Source organism: Aythya ferina, assembly GCF_964211825.1.
Source record: "Aythya ferina genome assembly, chromosome: 7".
Classification (NCBI taxonomy): Eukaryota; Metazoa; Chordata; class Aves; order Anseriformes; family Anatidae; genus Aythya; species Aythya ferina.
In genome coordinates, this window is record NC_140302.1 from 34,488,801 (window position 1) to 34,507,407 (window position 18,607).

An 18,607-nucleotide genomic window follows, 5' to 3' on the forward strand; every position below is an offset into this window, starting at 1 on the left:
CAAACTGAAGTCAGCAAGCACCCGACCTGAGGAGCTCCCTGCACCCCTCGACTTTACCTGGCTTATCCATAACACCCCGTTGCCTTCTCTGGTCTGCTTCCACCCATGAGGAGAGCAGCTACAGGTAGGATCTACCTATTTGTTTCACATAAGCACCCATTTCTATCAAAGGCATAGGGAATTATCGTACACCCCAGTTGTGAAAACAAGCCGTGAGCAAATATAAATAAGCATGGCTTGGCAAACAGACGGACCCATTGTGCAACCCATCCGCAGCAAATTAATAAGCCTAAAAGACTCTCGCAGTTTGAAACCACGCTTCCTAATCTATGATCGCTGCCACATTTATTTTATTATGATATAAAATAAACTTCACACCTTTAAACTTTTCACATTGTTAATAAATCAGCTCAGAGGGGATGACTCACGAGAGGATCGTGCCTGCGGTTAGCAGAGTCCCACAGATACACAAGAGATGCAATTATGCTCGAATAGAAAATTCTACAGCTCTGACACGGCTTATTATTTGACTAGCAAACAAGGAACTTTTTCAACTTAATTGCAGCCTGGCTTTTCTACCACTGATCTTTTTTGTCCTTCTTTTCCTTTAGCTTTGGTCTTCACAGAATTTTGTTTTATTTTTATCCTTTCATTACTGGTGCTCTTGTTTCCTGGGTCTGTGCTTTGCACTGGCTGTGGATATGGGCAGCTTCAGAACTAGGTAAGCAGAGTTGCTGACACGATTTACCCCATTACAGCTCACTCATTCGAGGTTTGTGATTCAGATTAAAGAAACTTGCAGCATTAATTTGAGCCATGCATTGAAACAAGTTCCTAGCTATAGTGGGGCAACACCCCCAAAACCTATGAAGTTAGCGAGTCTTCTGTCAAGCATTCATTTTTGGATGCATCTTCAGACAGTAATGTTCCTTGTATCACAACAGACATATGTTCAATAAGGAATTCAAAACTGCATAGGGCAGCACTCGGTATAGAGCAATAATTGTGTGCATGATCTGTTAGAGAAGATCTGAGCCTCAACCAGTTTGAGCACTGGAGGTCTGCATCTCACCTGGGCAGGGCTGGAAAAATCTCAGCCACACACCAAGGACACAAACCTGTCCCGACTGAACACCACTTCTGTCCCCTCATTATTTAAAATTTCCATTGCCCTGCACATAATAAATAACCGATTTTCATGAAGTGAAACTGTCTGCCTGAGCTCTGGTGCCAGCAAGAAGGCGCACAGCAGAGCAATGGCTTTTGCCAAGTGCCAGATTGAGCCTTGAAAGGTCGAGTAATTATCAACCTTTCAGATGCCTAAACCGCCTTTAAAGTCAACAAAGTGAACAAAAAGTATTAGGAGATCCATCCAGCATTTATCTTTTAACTTGTTATCTCTGATACATGAACTCATTCTTACACTGTTTGCATAGCAATGCATAAAATATTAAAATTAAAGGGCTCAGGGACTCCTGAGAGGAAAAAAAGAGCAAAACTATTTTAGATTCAGAAACATTTCATCAATATGTAGTGTATTTGCATATGGGAATCAGAGAGTCTTGATTATGCATGTTTATTGATTTTGGCTTTGTTTTGATTAATGACAAAACTACGACATGCCTTGTGAGGTAGCAAGGCTTGAGGGAGCTTAACAACATATGAATGGTTTGTATTTTAAGAAATCCCAGCTATGCAAATAAGAGGACATTCACATGCATTTTGCTCAACCATGGTTGTAACAAAGCTCGAAAAACATTCTCTTTTATACTCAGGATAATTTGGGGAGGCATGCTTAATACAAAAATGCTGCATAACAATTACTTTTTTCTTCATTATGAATGACTTCCATTATATCACCTTGGACAAAAGAACAAGCTTAAATTCCCACAGCGTCTAATTTATTATTACTGCTGGAGATATTGTTTTGTGTCAGAGTGCATAGAGTATTTCTAGAACGTATTGCAAAAATCCTACTGGGGGGAGTTAAAGGGGAGTGGGGAGAAGTAGGGAAGAAATAGCAAAACATAGCTGCCTATAATACCTATAATAGTTTTTCCATCTTTGCTGACATGTTAGCACACAGTAATGCCATTCAGAAAAATGGGAGAGAGGTTTCCATTATATATATATATATTAAAAAAAAAAGAAAGAAAGAAAAAAAAGCTTTAAATACAAAGCTTTAAATACAAAGCTTTAAATACTCTTTATTACAGTGCAAAGGAAATCTGAAGACAGGCTTCCTATACGTAGTGCAGTAAGCAGACCAACAGTTGTGACAGATTTTATTCACATTAGATACCAACATTAAGAGCACACTGGAGACTGGACTGAGATTATTAGGAATTTATCTAAAAAGAGAGACACCTACATATCAGGATAAGTGAAATTATCAATTGGGCAGTGTTCTGACCCAGGAATTTTACTTACAGATTTCAGCAGCATCTGTGCCTGTGTAACTGCTTGCATACTGACTTTTAGTTTCTATTTTGGCAATAAGATCAGAACCTAGATAATAAGACAACAGCAACCAGAGAACAGAGGAGAATGAAGGTGAGGAGGATCTTTCCCCTTGATGTACATTCACAAAACGTAGTTTTGGGAGATGCCGATAGTCTGAAGCAGCACTGGAATAGAAGGAACAACTGTAAGCATGGGCTTCCCAAAAAATGTTAGCAGAGGGAAATGGACCTCAGCGGGGTTTACCTCCTGTGTGTTGGTGGGGTTGTGGACAAAGGAGTAGCACTGTGCCACGTCTCTGTCCCACGACCTAAGCATATTTCCTTTAGAGATGCTTGATGCTGCCATGAATTGGGCTGCATCCTACCTGCAGGCGTTACGGTGTATTTGCAGGGAGACTTGGCCAGTCCCAAGGGGAAGAGATGGGGTTAGCCGAGCAGCAAGAAAGGTCAGGGTGCCAGGCAGTTATTCCTGCATCTGAAAGGCTGGATTTGTCTTGGAAACTGTGCCTCTTAATGTCTTCACCGCTTAATAGGCCTGCTTCTACTTCAGGGACTTCATTATAGAAGACAGACAAAATGTTCATCTTACTCTTTGAGTGCGAGATGGTGGGTGTTTTACTCAGAAGTTTTTTCAGAAGCTGCATTACCCATGGACAGCCGTCATTCTACACCCATCACACGGTACAAGAAGAGAGTAGGACAGTCTGTTTAACAACAGTAGTGACTTAGGGACCTGACTTTTCTATAATGGCTGTGGAGAATGCCAAGGCTAACCAGACAGACCAGGGAGATCACACCAGCTTTCCAAGACGGTGCTTTGGGATCCAACAGCCTGTTGGTGGGGACCTCAGCATGAGCTCAGCACCTGGGGAACCCTCACTGCAGCAGGATCCAATCCAATCCAAAGAGGGATTATCTATGCCATGAAAGTACACACACACTTCTTCCTCTAACCAAAATAAATAAGTTTATAAAATAAATACAAACAAATAAATATAATATATATAATTATAATATATATATTATTTATACATATAATATATATAATATAATATATATATATTATAAATAAATAAATGTTTCATTCACTTTTCCCCTCTCTTGACGAGGCAAACATAGATTGAATGGAATTTCAAATTTCAGATTTCGTATGGAATTAGTTAACTCAGAGGACAAAGCTCGTTTGTATTTAAGACTGAATTTAACTTCAAGCATAAAGAAAGCTGTAGTATAAATTAACACATATTGAAAGCTCGGAGCTAAAATCATCATAAAAAGTTGAATTAAACCTAAGTAAGTAAATTAAAGAACAAATTTTGTTGATTTGCTGGATATTGTCATTCTGATTAAAGTAAGTTACTGCAGTCAGATTATAAACTCTCAAAGGCAAAACAAAATAACTATAGATTAAATAATCTTTGAACTTCGTAAGCATCAAAAATGAATGACTGGAAAAGAATGTTTAAGTCCATGAAGACATGCGACTTCATTAACTCTGCGTCTGAATCACAACGTTGCATTTCTCTGAGATGATTCAGAGCTCAGAGACGGGTAGAAATCCTGTAATTCAACTCACTACAGTAGATTCCATACTGAAGTAAAAATGATATATCAAAATAAAGCCATTCAACACATCTGCCCTCCTATGGTACCTAACTGTATTGCACATTATAAAAATATTTTTAAGACTAAATGTTAATTCTATTCCAAATGATAGCAATGCTTAATTTAGAATGAAAATTAATTTCCAACGTGCATAGAAGACCTTTACAGTAATGCTTTAAAGTTGCCAGTGTAGAGTTTAACATCAATAACAAAGCCAGGACTAAGCATTTTGATGGAAAATGTTTTGCTTCTCTATCAACAGTCTTCTCTGTATCAACTCTCTGCTCTGGCCTTATTTTTTCTTTTCTTTTCTTTTTTTTAAAATCAAATCTTTGAACCTGGTACTTAACTCCATCCATGAAATATTATGCAATATGTTGATCATGCTGTTTTTTAATTTCAACTCAACTGAAGAAGCATTGTTAAAAAGAATCACTATATCCCAGGGGAATCAGGAAATTAAACTTTATTTATTGGGTTTTGACTTTCCCATAAGTAGATACAGCCATATACCATCTGATTATCATCTGAGGGGAGGCACAGCTTGAAAAAGAGTACTGCCAATGTGCCACTGGGCCATTGATTAATTAAGCAATAAGATGAGAAGGTCTGTCGCTTAGGGTCATTAATGCATGCCTAAAATGCCATTTGAGGCCTGAATGTCTGGTTAGTATTATAGACCCTGATCCCACAAGAATTTACTTCTGAACACTGTACGTGCTACTTCCATTGGTCTGTTCACATGTAGGCACTGCTGTTTGTAGGCATTAGAATACGCTGGACAACCTAAATATGACTTTTATTTGGGGAGGGAGGGGTGACAGAATGAGAGAAGGAAACTGTGTGTTCATTTACATTTAAAATAAACTCCTATTTTGGAAACAGCATCCTTCAAGTGATGAGATTTGTCTCATTCCATAGAATATTGAAAGAGATCATAAAAGCATATACTCAGCCATTAATTTCTTAAAAAATACACAGACAGACCACGAGGTCTCTAATGAAGCTCTTCAGGAAATCTGTGCACAGGGAAAGAGGCCCTGCCTACAGCAAGAGGCTACCAGTCGAGCCCTGGCTCCATTTTATAGCCACGGCTTTGCTGCTGACTTGGGGACTTCAAGTAATCAGCCAGTGCAGCGTGCCACAATTAAGTCATCTGTAAAATGAGTACTGCTACTTAAGTACTTCGTGGTGCTACTCTACCGTAAGGATTAACTCATTACAATTAGTGGAGTGCTTTATGATTGTCATTTGACTACTCCCACACGTTCTGCAGCAAGGTGAAAGAAAATATTCCTAAAATTCTTCTGCATTTCTGAACTGTTTGGGGTAGTCTGGAGAAGAGACCATCCTATATCCCTTCTGCCAAAGCTGCTGCATTTTGTATGAAATGGTTAAATATTGATTGGGCTTGAAAGAAAGCACAGGCTTTCTCTGGGTCGCTCACCTGCGAGGAGGCAGACCTGAGTGCCAGTCCTTGCTTCACTTCATCTTTATTTCAAATTTAAAATCCATACAAGGACCCGGATCCAGGCAAGCCCCTCTCCTGGGAGTGTCCTAAACCTTAGGCTGGATCATCATGCTCGTCCATGTACATATGTGAGCATCCCCTTGCTGATCTGATGAACATCTAAATATTACATGCATGTGAGACGGTTTCAGTAAGAGGAAGGCCAAGAAAACTTGCACCACCGTGTAAAAACCCACAGCCTTTTTCCTCCAAGCGTAGGGACATAGAATAACCTCTTCCCAATGGGTGTTGCAATAATTAAGGTTTTACACAAAGACGTGATAATTGCTGCTCTTTTCATAACCTCTGAAGAACTTGAAATGTTTGAGCATTCCTCCTGATTTAAAGCACAGTGGTGACAGAAGAATCATTAATTTGTGGACCTTTTCCCTATAGAGGTTTGTGCTTGGTGCTATCAAGACTAAGGCACATTGGATTTCTCCAGAAACAGCATTTTAGGTACCTGTGGGAGCCTTAATGGTGTCTCTTGCATCCAATGGTAGATTAATAGGGGTTTAAATGAATCATCTTGGAAAGGTCTACAGTTTCCACTTCTGGTGCATACAAAATTAGCTGCACATTATCTATAGAAAGAAGGAGAACAAGAAAATGCAAGTTCACTTTTTTCGCCCCACCTGTTTTACAGGCTTTTCAAAGATGATTTCAATTTCCAGGCTTCAGGAGAGATGAAGGCTTTGAGAAGCACCTCCCATTAGCAGGCTGAGAGATGTTGTTATCCCCTCGGTACTGAAGGCAGGATCAGGTTGAGAAAGCCACAACTGAGCCGATCCCGTGCTGCCACCAGTCCAGCCTGAGTGGGAAGTAGGACCACACATGTCCCCTGGGTCTTCTTTGATTCTGTTGGTCTGAAAATTACCTGTTTCAAGCTTGGTTCCTTTCTGTATGCAACATTTCAGAGAGGATGACCTGAGATGCTTCACTTTCAGGTGACTATATGGAAGTACAATAAACCGGGATCTGACAGGACAGCAACCTGACAATGTGCTTTTCATAAATGCTGCACAGCTGCCTGACTGAATCATAAATCGGGGGCTCTAATGGTTCGTTCACACCCACTATTGCCATACATCCAAATTAAGGTCAGTTAGGATTCCTTCCCTGCTGAATAGGCTTCCCTTTAATTTGATATTCCAGAGATAATGTTTTAACAGCTTATTCTTTTCATACTTTGTCAGGGAGGCATGCATAAAGCAAGATGTTTGATATATATATATCTGTACATAGTCCTTTCTCATCCCCGAGTGGAATGAGTCTCTGTTTTTTCCCCTAGTGATCTGTGTCATCAGATGATGCAGCAGTGACAGAGGGAAGTTAAAAGCTGATTTAAACATAGAGATGCCTAATCCAAAGTTCCTATGTGCTTCAGGAGTATTTCTTGTCATCCAGCACAATCACTTTTCTATTAGACAGAGATCTATACTTGTGGTTCAACAATAGCACTATTATAATTATTCTAGTATTTCACTTGGCTAGGGAAAAGCTTACCCAGTATAAGAACATTTCATAAAGATTAATATTATCTACACTAAAAAGATTGTACTTCTTGAAATACATCGCTGTGAATAAAACAGCACCAGTTGTGGGTTTAGACAGATCTGCAACAGAATTGCTAGCTTGGGGAGGGAAAAAATACTCATCTTCAGTGCACCATTTATATCGAGTTACTTCACTCTGACTAACCTTGAGAGCACACGCTAAGAAACCACATTTGAGCTACACGCAGGGATTTGATTATGAGCACAGTGATTCGATTAGCAGCAGATGACTTGGAAGTCAAGCTGCTGCATCCCCACTGAATTACCAGCCCCTAGAGCAGCAGCACTCCACCTCCTGCCCAACCCAACCCACGGGGCAGGCATTTCGGGCATCAAGCATCCTCCTCCCTTAAGCTGCTTTAGAGAGCAAGTAAACAAAAGGAAAAATTTATATATTGCCCCCCATTGTATGAAAACCAAACTCATCTGCTATCGCACTGTGTCATCAGTTTGCCTATCAGGGTGAAAATGACTGTATTTCATAGGTCATGGCATTTTATAAGTGGAACAACTGCAGAAGGAAGGCTGACATCTACCTTACCAGAAGGCTACGTGCTCCATGTTAACGCAGCTTGGACTGAGACATTTTATCAGATCTAGTTATCAGTGCATAGGGTAGAAAAAAAGAAAAAAAAATACTTTAAATGTGTACATAACCATCCAAATACAAACATAAAACCATATTCCAATGCAGGTGACCTGATACAACTTGAGAATTGGGCTCTCTTGACGGAGGGCATGGAAAGGTAAGTGACAAAGCTGCTGTTCTTCAGCTCAAAACATATTAATTAAACAATCTTAGCCAGTTGCCAGGTTCAGTGGAGGAGTATCAACTCATTTAACCAAAGGAACTTATAGCCTTGTGTCTATTCCCTTGGTTTAAACTCCGTTGATCAATTTTGCTTGAATTCTGTGAATTTAGCTAACATACTGAAATAACTTTTAAACTAAAGTGAAAGAGACTGCTTAAGAAAGCTGTACAGACAGTCCCCAAATTGATGTAGGCTCAGGAGAAAAAACAGAGTGTTACAACTGCTGCTTGTTCAAAAGGACAAAGTCTGTTTCTGTACAGAGGTTCTGGCTGTGCACAAGTTGTTGAAGATCCTGTTCAAGGAAACTTTGCAAAAAAAAAAGCAAAACACTCTGAGCATGAGGTAGAGCATACCCCCTAAACCCTCTGCCTCTCCAGAGCAGTATTTGGCTGAGTTAACCCATAGTGTGCTCATTGTGCTGAGCCTACCTCCACCCATCTGATCCTAATTAACTACCAGCCGGCAGCGCTTTCCTGCACTGACTAGGAAACCTTTATGGGAGTTACCAGACCTCCTCCGCTTTCTCCCATCCCCCAAGAAGAAGAAGGAAAATAAAAATATCGAAATGTATTTTAACTCAATTGGGACTTCTTCTCAGAGACATTATTGTGAAAGGATGAAATAAAATCAATGATTTTATCCAAACTATACAAGGATATGACTTTCTGGGGAATTTGTCTGGGGCTTTTATCATTCAGTTCAAAATTCAGCGTATTGCATCTCATGTTATTTACTAAAGAAACACAGTCAGAGCATGTGGTATGTGGGAATCACCAGTTTTGTTCAGCCCAGCACAGTGTATTTCAATTTGTACAGAGGTTGCATGAGCTCTACAGTTTCTCCTCCAAAATCTCTATCATAATGCTGAGAACATGTAACGAGACGAATCCGGTTACTACTAAAATAAATCTATATTTGAGTCAAAATCTGAGAAAAGAAAAAAAAAAAAAAAAAAGTGAAAAAAAAAATCTGGAATTTCCTACTGGTGTTTTAAGGCATAACAAACTACAGCAATTTAGTTCACTATATCCAGTTGTAATGTTAGACCATAGATAAACATTACCAATGTAGCAAGAATGTGTTTCTTCCTTCTGATGGAGGTCCAAGATTGCCCTCTTGAGTATGCCAAACAGCATGGGGTACTTCATTTACCATGTGATTGGCACACACATTAGTTTTGAATCGGTTTGGAGATGAAATTGTTGGCTAAAGCTCTGGAAATTCTGACTTGAGACTTGTCAGGCAGACAGTCTGAAAAAAAATAATTCTTTTTAATCACACTATGTTGCTTGGCTTTTTATCTGTTTTTACATTGTTCTATGATGTTTTGCATTTCTGCATATTGTGTGTATACTCCAAGAACTTTAGTAAGGGAGACTTCATATATAAAAAGTTTATTATTTCAGCATGTGCTCATAAAATTGCTACATGTTTGGGGAAATGTTCTAATATAATCTGTGCTGATGGCACACAGAAAGATCACCCGTTGCAAGCCGATACAAGAAGATGGATCTGTTTACTGAAAGGAAGAAATCATTTCTTAACATAGTTCATTTTCTGGCATCTGTTACAGCGCAAGAAATTCTAAGGGATTAGAGTTTATTTTTTCCATTTATCTTGTAAACAAAGAAAAAAAAATATTTTGCATAGCAACAAGCTTATTTATAGTATGTTTTAAGATACATAGTTTTGTCTTTTATTTTATTGATATTAATGGAAATGATCCAGAAGAGGAAAACACATTATTTGGAGGTCTGACTGTAATGCCTCCCATAACTAAAGTCAGTAAGTATCCTAGGAGCAGTGTGCTTGGAGGATTGGTTCTGAATTCACTTCCTCGGGGACATGCAACTATAAAACCATCAGGTCTGTTCAGAGCCAGTCTACTTGAAACTAACTTTTATGCAGCCTTGCACTTTCAGCTTGAGCTGTTTTTTGCCTTCCTGCCATGAATGACACGTATGTACATACAATCCCATTTTCTAGAATTACCACACAGGCACACAAACATTGCCTGCCACATCCTTTCATTGTTTACTTACACAACTGCTGTGTTACAACAAAGCATCACAGTTATTTTGCGCAGCAATCTAATGCTCAGCTTCTTTGTTATCTAGTTTCCCTAACGGCTAGCAACATGCCTTCATCTCCATAAAACCTTTCAGTAAAGTTTATCTCCTATCTGAACATGCAGTTTTGGCTCCCTGCTGTGGTGAACCCTCAAGGATCCAGTTCCATTATATACTTCTGTCAACACAGATGCTGTCAGCTGCTTGAGGTATAGCCGTGCCATTGATTCTGAAGCTGAAGGAGCTTTTGTGTGAAGATGAGGATCAACCAGTATCAAATAACACAAGTATAGTCACTACCTCTGTTCTCCTAATACAGGTATTTCTGAAAGTATGTACAATCATGCTTTTCCTCATAATGCTTTTCTTCATTTTTTATTTTTTTTTACAGTAACGCATGTTTTCAGAGTAACACAGGATTGCTGACTTCAAAGAACTCACAGCTACACTACCACTTTATTCACTTTACACATTTATTTCATCATTCATTTGAGTGACAACTAGTTCAGATCTCCAGAAAAGGCTCTGATTATGTAAGGCAGCGCTACAAAGGTGTTTTTATAATTATGATGACTTGTTTGGTTGCACGTTTTTTTCATTCTCAGGAGCAGATTTGTCAGTGTGAGATTCTTTGGTGTGGTGTTTTGGGTATCGCCTACAGAATGGGCTCTCAGTATTCTGATCCTTCACAAATGATGTCTGATAAATGGTTAAGCCATCCTCACTGCTAGGAACTGATTCGTGAGCCCACAGGAAGAAGTTCTGTGAGTTCTGCTGCCTTCTCTCTGGTTCTACCTTTCTCCGGCCCATACCCTAGAAAAAAAGAATGAAAGAAAAATTCATGTAAACATATGACTTACAATCACAGCTTCACAGATGAAGCTTGTAACAGTCACTACCCCACCAGGAAGTTAACAAAGCTGTTACCACAGCGATTTCAAGAACTCATGGTTGATCTTTAGCAAGTTAAAAATAATATTGCCAGACTTGCCTGTACGAACATTTCTGGTTGCATATATAATAGGAAATATGTTGACTTTCCATCCATTACTACTGCTAATAAACCACTTACACTCTGTATTTCTCTAGCATACTATATACTTGAAGATATTTAGCTATACTTGGCTAATCTTCAGAGTAACCCAGAGAATTAGGTTAATAATTTTATGTTTGGACTGCAGCAAAGAAACTGAGACAGACTGTGAAATCTGAGTCTTCAAAACTATCCCCACAGAGAAACGGAGCCTGATTTTCACAGTCTGTAGCTTGCAGGAAATTTATTTGAAATTATGTTTGATTAGTATCTCTAAAACTGTGAGACACTGCATGAAGTGCACAGAAATGGAGGTTACTCGGTATTAATGAATTATGAAAACCCAAAAGCTAGGTCTAACACAGCCCAAAGTCAGGGAGGCTTTCAATATCACAGTTTGCTTCTTTCTCCTTTATTCATTACCTTGTAAACTACTCAGTTTCTTTCACTGCCTGGAAAGATGTAAAAAGCTGAAAAACACGAACCTGTGTCACATACAGTAAAGCCAGAATAATTTAAAATCTCAAAATTGTGGCTTCTGCAACATACATTGAAACACATTTAGACCGGTCTTTTGTTTAAAGAGAGATGAAACGGAAAATAAGGCATGAAGGAAGTAAGGTAATAAGGTAATAGGAAAGGAAATAAGGTAATAAGGAAATAAGGTATGAAGATATATTGTGGGTGTCCTATGGATTTTGCTTAAACTTATGATGAAGATGAGTCTGAAACAAACATGTGGGACTGTGAATTGTGGGGCTGTGAAGTGGCTATGACTCCCCCAAAACCAAAGGCAATCACTTTTAGCTGAGTAATAGACCATGTAACTGGGTACAAAATCATGTTAAGCCATACCTAGCAGAACCACTAGAAAATGCCTGTCAGAGACCCAGATCACAGAGTTTTATGTTCCTCTTGAATTCTCAATGACCATCTGTGCTGCTGTATACATGTGCCAGTCCCAGAGAAGTCACATCCCTATACTAATAAAAAGTGTGTTTTTTCTTTGCTATTTACATTTTTCTCACAATTTAAAGCATTGATAATTTTTGCAAGGGAGAGAAAAGATAACAATCTTGCTGATTTTTCTGAGTGCTGGGTACTTACAAAATCAAAATATTCTCCCACATTCTGTAGGCAGTGTCTGTTGTCATGAGAAGAAAATGGGAAGTTGTTTTTCACTGCTCTCTGAAAAAAAAAAATATTTGAAAAAAAATATGAATTTTCACATACTTTGTTTGGAGTCTACTAGTCTTAGTTCTTACATTCTGGCAGATGCTGAAATTACAGCTCTCCATTCTAACACAGAAGTCACTTTCATATGTTAAATCTTCATTTACACATAATTTTATTGGGACAAAATGGACTCTTTTTTTTTTTTTTCTTTTCCTTTTATTTTTTACAAAATAATCAGGAGGATTTGTTTTCCCTTGACTTGTTGAACATATACATGATTAATATAAAAGCATGAATTTTCAAATAAGAAATGTTACATACAAGCAACAAAATACGAGATATATGTCAGGATTGCCTTGTTTTGTTCACTAGCAAGCCCAAAGCTAATTAAAATGAACTACAAAAGGGACCTCAAAACTGAATTAATCTATGATTTATGTACTGAATGTCATGTACACTGCTTGTTGCAGGGGAAGCGGAGGAGGTATTAATCACATAACTAATTTATAATTCCATTTTTTAACATAATGTTCATCCAGACTCTAAAATGAAACAAGAATTTTAGAAGAAAAAAGGACAACTGTAAAAAAAAAGGTAATTTAACATATTTATTTTTTAAAGTTTGTTTATTATATATCATTAGCATATTTTTAAAATAGCAAAAAAATAAACACTGAAAGCTCTTCTGGGCTATTAGATGGCCTCTGTTCTTCCCCAAACATTATTTTCCTGTTTAATGTTGGGGTTTTTATTTTCTCTGTAAATGCTCTAGTGTTTTTTAATTTTACCAATGTGGAATACATTTTTCATCTTCCAACTATGATATTCACCTCCAAACAGAAGAGGAAATTCTAATGTAAAATAGTAAAATATATATTTTTAAATGTGTTTCAAGAATAAGTGGATTTTATGAGATAAAACCTGAATTAGTTCTAAATATAACTGAAGGCCTGCCCGAGGAAGAAGATTGATCAAATACAGAATTTGCCTGATTGCATTGCAGTCCAGTTGCATGATCATATCTTAGCCTATATGATATACTAGACAGATTCTCTATATTTGAGGGGAGATACCACACGTTCACTTGTTCTCTCGTATAGATTCAAGCAGACTGTAGCCTGGTAAGTTCAACAGATAAATTCTTCTGGATGTGCTTAAAAATAAACAACTTCAAAGACAGTAAAATATTAGACTTACTAAAATTTCCTAGTGCAATTACACATCAATCTGAACATTTTAGGAGTAGTGTTTATTACTAGTGCCTATATGCTACAGGAAAATTGAAAATCAAGATGCTACATGTTAAATATAATTTCTTGGAAGGATTCCCCATATTAAGTAATGTTTACAAAAATCGTTTACAGAATAATTGCATGCCTACCACAAAGTAATAAATGAGATATAATATAAGCTTAAAAAGTACTATATTTCTTAGATAATTAATTAACCTCACAGTGAGCGAGTTCCCTCATACAAAGAGATTAGAAATATCCAGCTTCGCATGCAGTGAGCTTCCAACACTCATCAGCATTCTTTTTAAAATGTCACATATGTCATCTTCCTCCTCAGATTGTTCACAAGACATCAAATTTTAGCCTTCGATGCTTGTTTGTACTCTTAGTACTAACCTCATTTTAATTCTTGATTAATGAGAGAGAGGAATTCCACTAATGCTTTTCAACAGTGAAGGGTTGCTCAACACAAGGCATAACATCAGGTAAACAGTCATACTAGTGTTGATAAACATCTATCTAACCTGGTTCTTTCCGAACAGTGTTTACGGCCAGATGCTCCTCAGAAAGATAGAAAATCAGCATCATGTATAGTTATAATTGTCTCCTTTTCACTAGCTACAAGCTACCCTTTTAAATATTCCTTGCTTGCCCATTTCTGCCCTTCATTATAGCAAAATTTGTGAAATGAACTCAGTATAATTGCTATGCTTACAGAAAATGAAAAGAGAAAATATTCTGTGTGCAAAGTGGGTGTGTAAAGCAAAACTCAGCATGATGATAAAAACAGGACATAAAGATGTGCTTATGAAAATGTAAGATTTTAAATAGGATTTAAAATTGCTGCTGATTGTTTCCAAAATTATCTCAATTCTCATAATGAAGGAAATCTCAACGATGTTTCAGATAGGAAATTTCTAACCTTTTAATAAGCAAAAATAATTCTTCGTTTGAATATTCACAATTTCTGACAATTCAAAATGGGTTGTCAAATTTCAATTAAATGCTTTTATAGGGCTACATTACACACAGATTTTGGACTGAGATCGATCATAATATATCCTGGCACATAAGTGTGTCTCAGACAGCTATAATAACTAATAAAAGGCAAAAGTAACTGGCACTGGAGACCAGCAGGACTGTGAGTACCCCAAACTGTAGCCAAGTAACAGTGAAATACATCTCTCCCTTTGCACTGCCGACAATTTCACTCCTTGAGGCACAAAGCTGCAACTGCCCTGCTAACTACCTCAAATCTAAGTGCTATTCTTAAACTTTATCAAGCGGTACCGTGCAGAAAGTGTCTGTAATGGGCTGAATTTTGCAGAGCTGGTAACTCACCTGCTCCCGAGCCCTGTATGTGAGCGGCAGCCTGCCCTCCATGTGCTGGGCCGCCTGCGCGTCCTGGGCCTGCTTCAGGGCAGAGCTGGTGGTTGACTCAGGTTGACTCTGGCATCCTCCAACATGAGCAAACTAGGAAATAGTGAACATTACGATCAATTAAAAAGAAAAAAATCAGATCAGAAATGTGGGCGAAATTGTGTTTTCCCAGTTGTTTTTGTATTATTGGTGTTGGAGCAGCACCTAGTGGCCCTTAGAAGCATCGGGAGCCTCCCCCACACAGTGCAAGCACTACCAAAAACTTATGATATGGATCAGTAAAATCGACAAGAACATTATTTTTGCAGGAACTTTCCGGAAATTGTTTTTATAATGATATTCTGCCTCATAAAACCATTTAACGTCTTTGTCTCTTTTTCCTTCTTTTCCCCACGCTACTCCTGCACTTGTATGACAGGAGGCTTGAAAGCACAAAACTTTTGGGGAATGACTCAGAAATTCTAGGCTCGAGGGCTTAAGGGAGTGAAAAAAGTGCTGCGCCATCGCTGCCGAGAGGCCGCTGACGGCGGGAGCTGGAGGAAATGCCGGCTGGCATCTCCCAGGAGACCATCAATTAGGGATAAATGTAAAAGACCTCAAGCATTGCTGGAAAACTGAAGGAAAAAAAAAAAATAAAAACCTCAGTTTGAGACTGCGTTAGTATAGTTTTTGTGAATATATAGGACACTTTTTCCTCATAAACGCTGGGAGTGCAGAGCACCGCTTCCCCTAAAAACACCTGTGATTCGGGAGGGCAGCCTGGGGGCTCTCCTCCCTGAGGGTCGTCACCCTCAGCACATCGCTTTTCATCCACTTCAAGGTTTAAAAAAAAAGTCCTGTGCAGCTTTGTCTTTTAAGAAAAACCCTCCCAATGCCCCTTACCCAGGCACCGGGGCGCTCTGCACTGGGGCTGGGCCACCTGTCCTTGGGCATGGCTCCGTGCGTGCCGCTGGCCCTTGCCACTCTGACCGGTAGCCCCTGGCACACCACGGTTGCCATGGCGGGCTCTTGTTCCCCTCACAGAGGAGAAGCACCCCCAGAGCTCCATGGTGACAGTGTGGGGAGAAAGCAGGGTGTCTTCTGAGCCCCCCCCGTCCCCCTGTCCCCTCCAGCCCTGACCCGTGCAGGGTTTTGGGGAGAGGCCCCACCATAAAGTGGGCAGGGGTCATGTCTCCATGCCACAAACCCTTCAGGCGTGGGGAAAGTTTGCAGGATTTGTAGTTTATGTACAGGAGCCCCAGCCAACAGATGTTGGCAAAGCTCATTAAAGTCGTATTTTTAGTGTTGTGCCTTTGTGTTTTGTGAGACCGGGTTGCCAAGTGATGCTGGCATTTCAGGAAGAGCTGATCAACAGATGAGCAAAACCGCTGCTCGTACTGGTTCGCTGCAGTAGGAAAAAATGCAGCACAAGTAGTGAATGCTGTCTTCAAATGTGAGAGAAATGGAGTTCAGTTTTAAAATGATTTGTTAATTCTTCCAGCACTTCAGTGACACTTTACAATCTGAATGGTAGTAGCTGAAGATTTGGGCAGAAAAAAAACAAGGACGCTAGGTACATTACTTCTAAGATGCAATTTCAGGCACTTTTCAAAATTGCTTTACACACATATGCATCTTAATCATCCACAAAACATATTTGTTTAAAAAACCTGACAGCACCTGAGGGATTTTTTTTTTTTTGCCTTGAGGTCTGAGGACTAACTTGCAACCACCTGTACGGTGTAATTGCCAGCACACCCGGCCCTTGAGCACTGCTCAGGAGCTCTGGGTGTAGGTCAGGGAAAACGGCAGGGACGAGTCTGCAAAGGAGCTTGGATGTCGTGGAAGGGTGGCTTTGGGGTGATCTGTACTGTGCCACTTGTCTGCTGGCTGCAGGAGTCCTGGTGTGTTCATTCCTGTTACTGACCCTTAGATGGGTGTAGAAGATGTTTTTTTTGTACACATAACAATTTGTAATGTTTTTATGGAAGTAGAGAATGGACTGAAATGTAAGGCTTCTTCCACGAGAAGAAAAACTGGGGCAGAGACAAAGCCCTTGCTTATCTCTACACAAGCCTGTTCATGGGCAGTAGCCAAAGCAAACCTCCTGACTAAATCAAGCACAAACCAAGACTTTGTCCCCCAGGCCTTGACAGACTGTCAAGAAGGTAACACTTGAATGGCAAGTGGCACTGGCCTGTTTTCCAGCATAGCCTTGATATTCAAGGTTAATTTCAGTGGGACTCGGATGCTATAGCCAGCAAATTAAATGACAGAAAATATGGTACTTGTATTACTTAAGAATGAATGATTCAGACAGTCATAGACATTTGTTTTAGAGAAAATTACAAAGTTCCTTCAGCAAAGTCAAATTTTCAATCTTACTATCAGACACAGGTAATGATATTTGGGAATGCTAGCTGCCATCCTGACATTTCTCAAGGCTTTCTTTTAAATGACCTACTTTGTCTCTAGGTATCTGCTGAAGTTTTGGTAATAGATACGAACAATAATTTGAATGTTATTATTAATGATGCCATGCTGTAAGTTACTTTTAATTACAACATAAAATGACTTCTGTGGTGCTAATCTAGTTGATGCTAATGTAAACGTGGTGTATGAAAAATAAGCTGTTCCAGATAATGCAATTGAGGTCAAGGAAAAAAAAAAAAACAAAAAAAAAAACTGTAAACACACTGTAAGATCAACATGTGTCGAAAGTCTTAGGTGATTGCATTGTCTTCTCAGCCTTGAGTGTAATGAACTGTACTGATGTGTGCCAGGATCAGATCACAAGGCTATGCAGATAGCTCATGCTATTTTTAAGACCAAAGAAGTCAGTGACAGAACAACCAGAGAAGGATAATGAAGAATGTGAAAGACAGGGATTGAGCCTACAGTTTGTTTTCATTCTGTTCTAGTTATTTTCAGATTCAATAACTTGAGGCCCATTATTGCAAACTCAAACAAACAGCACTTTAGCTTTAAATACCCAGTGGTAGCTCTTTAGTTTTTCCCCTTTTTTCCATTTTTTTTTTTTCCCCTGAAGGACTGCAATACTTACATATTTACAGCTGATTTCCACTAAGATATGAATAAAGGTAAAAAATATAAATTTAAAGATGAAACTTAGACACTATAAACGGACTCCAAAGAAACTAAGGAATAAATAATTATGTGTTCTTCCTGTCTGCAATGGCAGTAGGCATAAGTCCAATTCAATAAAGGTTTGACTGAAACTGCTTTGAAATAGTACTTTAAAGAAATGTTATAAATTCAATAAATTGTATACATATGTTTTTATACAAAAACATATTGATGTTATTTATGGCATGATTGCCAAGACATACACTTTGCGCTAGTAAAAATATGCAACATTAGACTGGTTTAGCTTGGTTTACAAGGGAAATGAGACTTATGCAACTGCAGTCTGTCAAGTTGCCTAATAATTTTCAAATCTTCAGGTCATGTTCAATGAATTTTGAGAGAATGGAATAAATTCAAGGACATTTAAGGCCACCTAAGCTCAATGAGGATCAGTGGCAGGACAGAGAAGTACCCCACTAAAGAAAGGCAGACCCTGCCCACTGGCTCTATGTGTATTGTTTGGGGGATGATGCCAGCCAGCCAGAATTTGTGCAACTGACTTCTGGACCAGTCACCAACTGTACTCTCTTGTGGCATGCAGGTGTCACATGAAAAACCTGTGGCTTTGGCATAGGGAAGGCTCAATACCACGTAATAGAAATACAATGAATGATGAGTGTGGAAAAGCCTGTGGGTGCTATTCATG

At 38.9% G+C, this 18,607-nt stretch overlaps 1 protein-coding gene and 1 long non-coding RNA gene across 2 annotated transcripts in view; both read right to left on the minus strand.

The window, feature by feature from the left end:
- LOC311440179 overlaps positions 1 to 2,472 on the minus strand; it is a 49,244-nt gene extending 46,772 nt beyond the window's left edge. Inside the window, exon 1 of the long non-coding RNA XR_014695256.1 lies at positions 2,431 to 2,472. This is a non-coding gene — a long non-coding RNA (uncharacterized lncRNA). The remainder of the gene's footprint in view (positions 1 to 2,430) is intronic.
- Positions 2,473 to 10,469: 7,997 nt separating this feature from the next.
- TEX36 (testis expressed 36) lies at positions 10,470 to 17,455 on the minus strand. The gene is made up of 4 exons (XM_084526001.1): positions 15,718 to 17,455; positions 14,797 to 14,928; positions 12,155 to 12,235; positions 10,470 to 10,827 (listed from the first exon to the last, which is right to left on the minus strand). Exons 1-4 carry the CDS (start codon positions 15,832 to 15,834, stop codon positions 10,579 to 10,581), a joined length of 579 nt encoding a protein of 192 aa, XP_084382127.1. The 5' UTR covers positions 15,835 to 17,455; the 3' UTR covers positions 10,470 to 10,578.
- Positions 17,456 to 18,607: the final 1,152 nt, after the last annotated feature.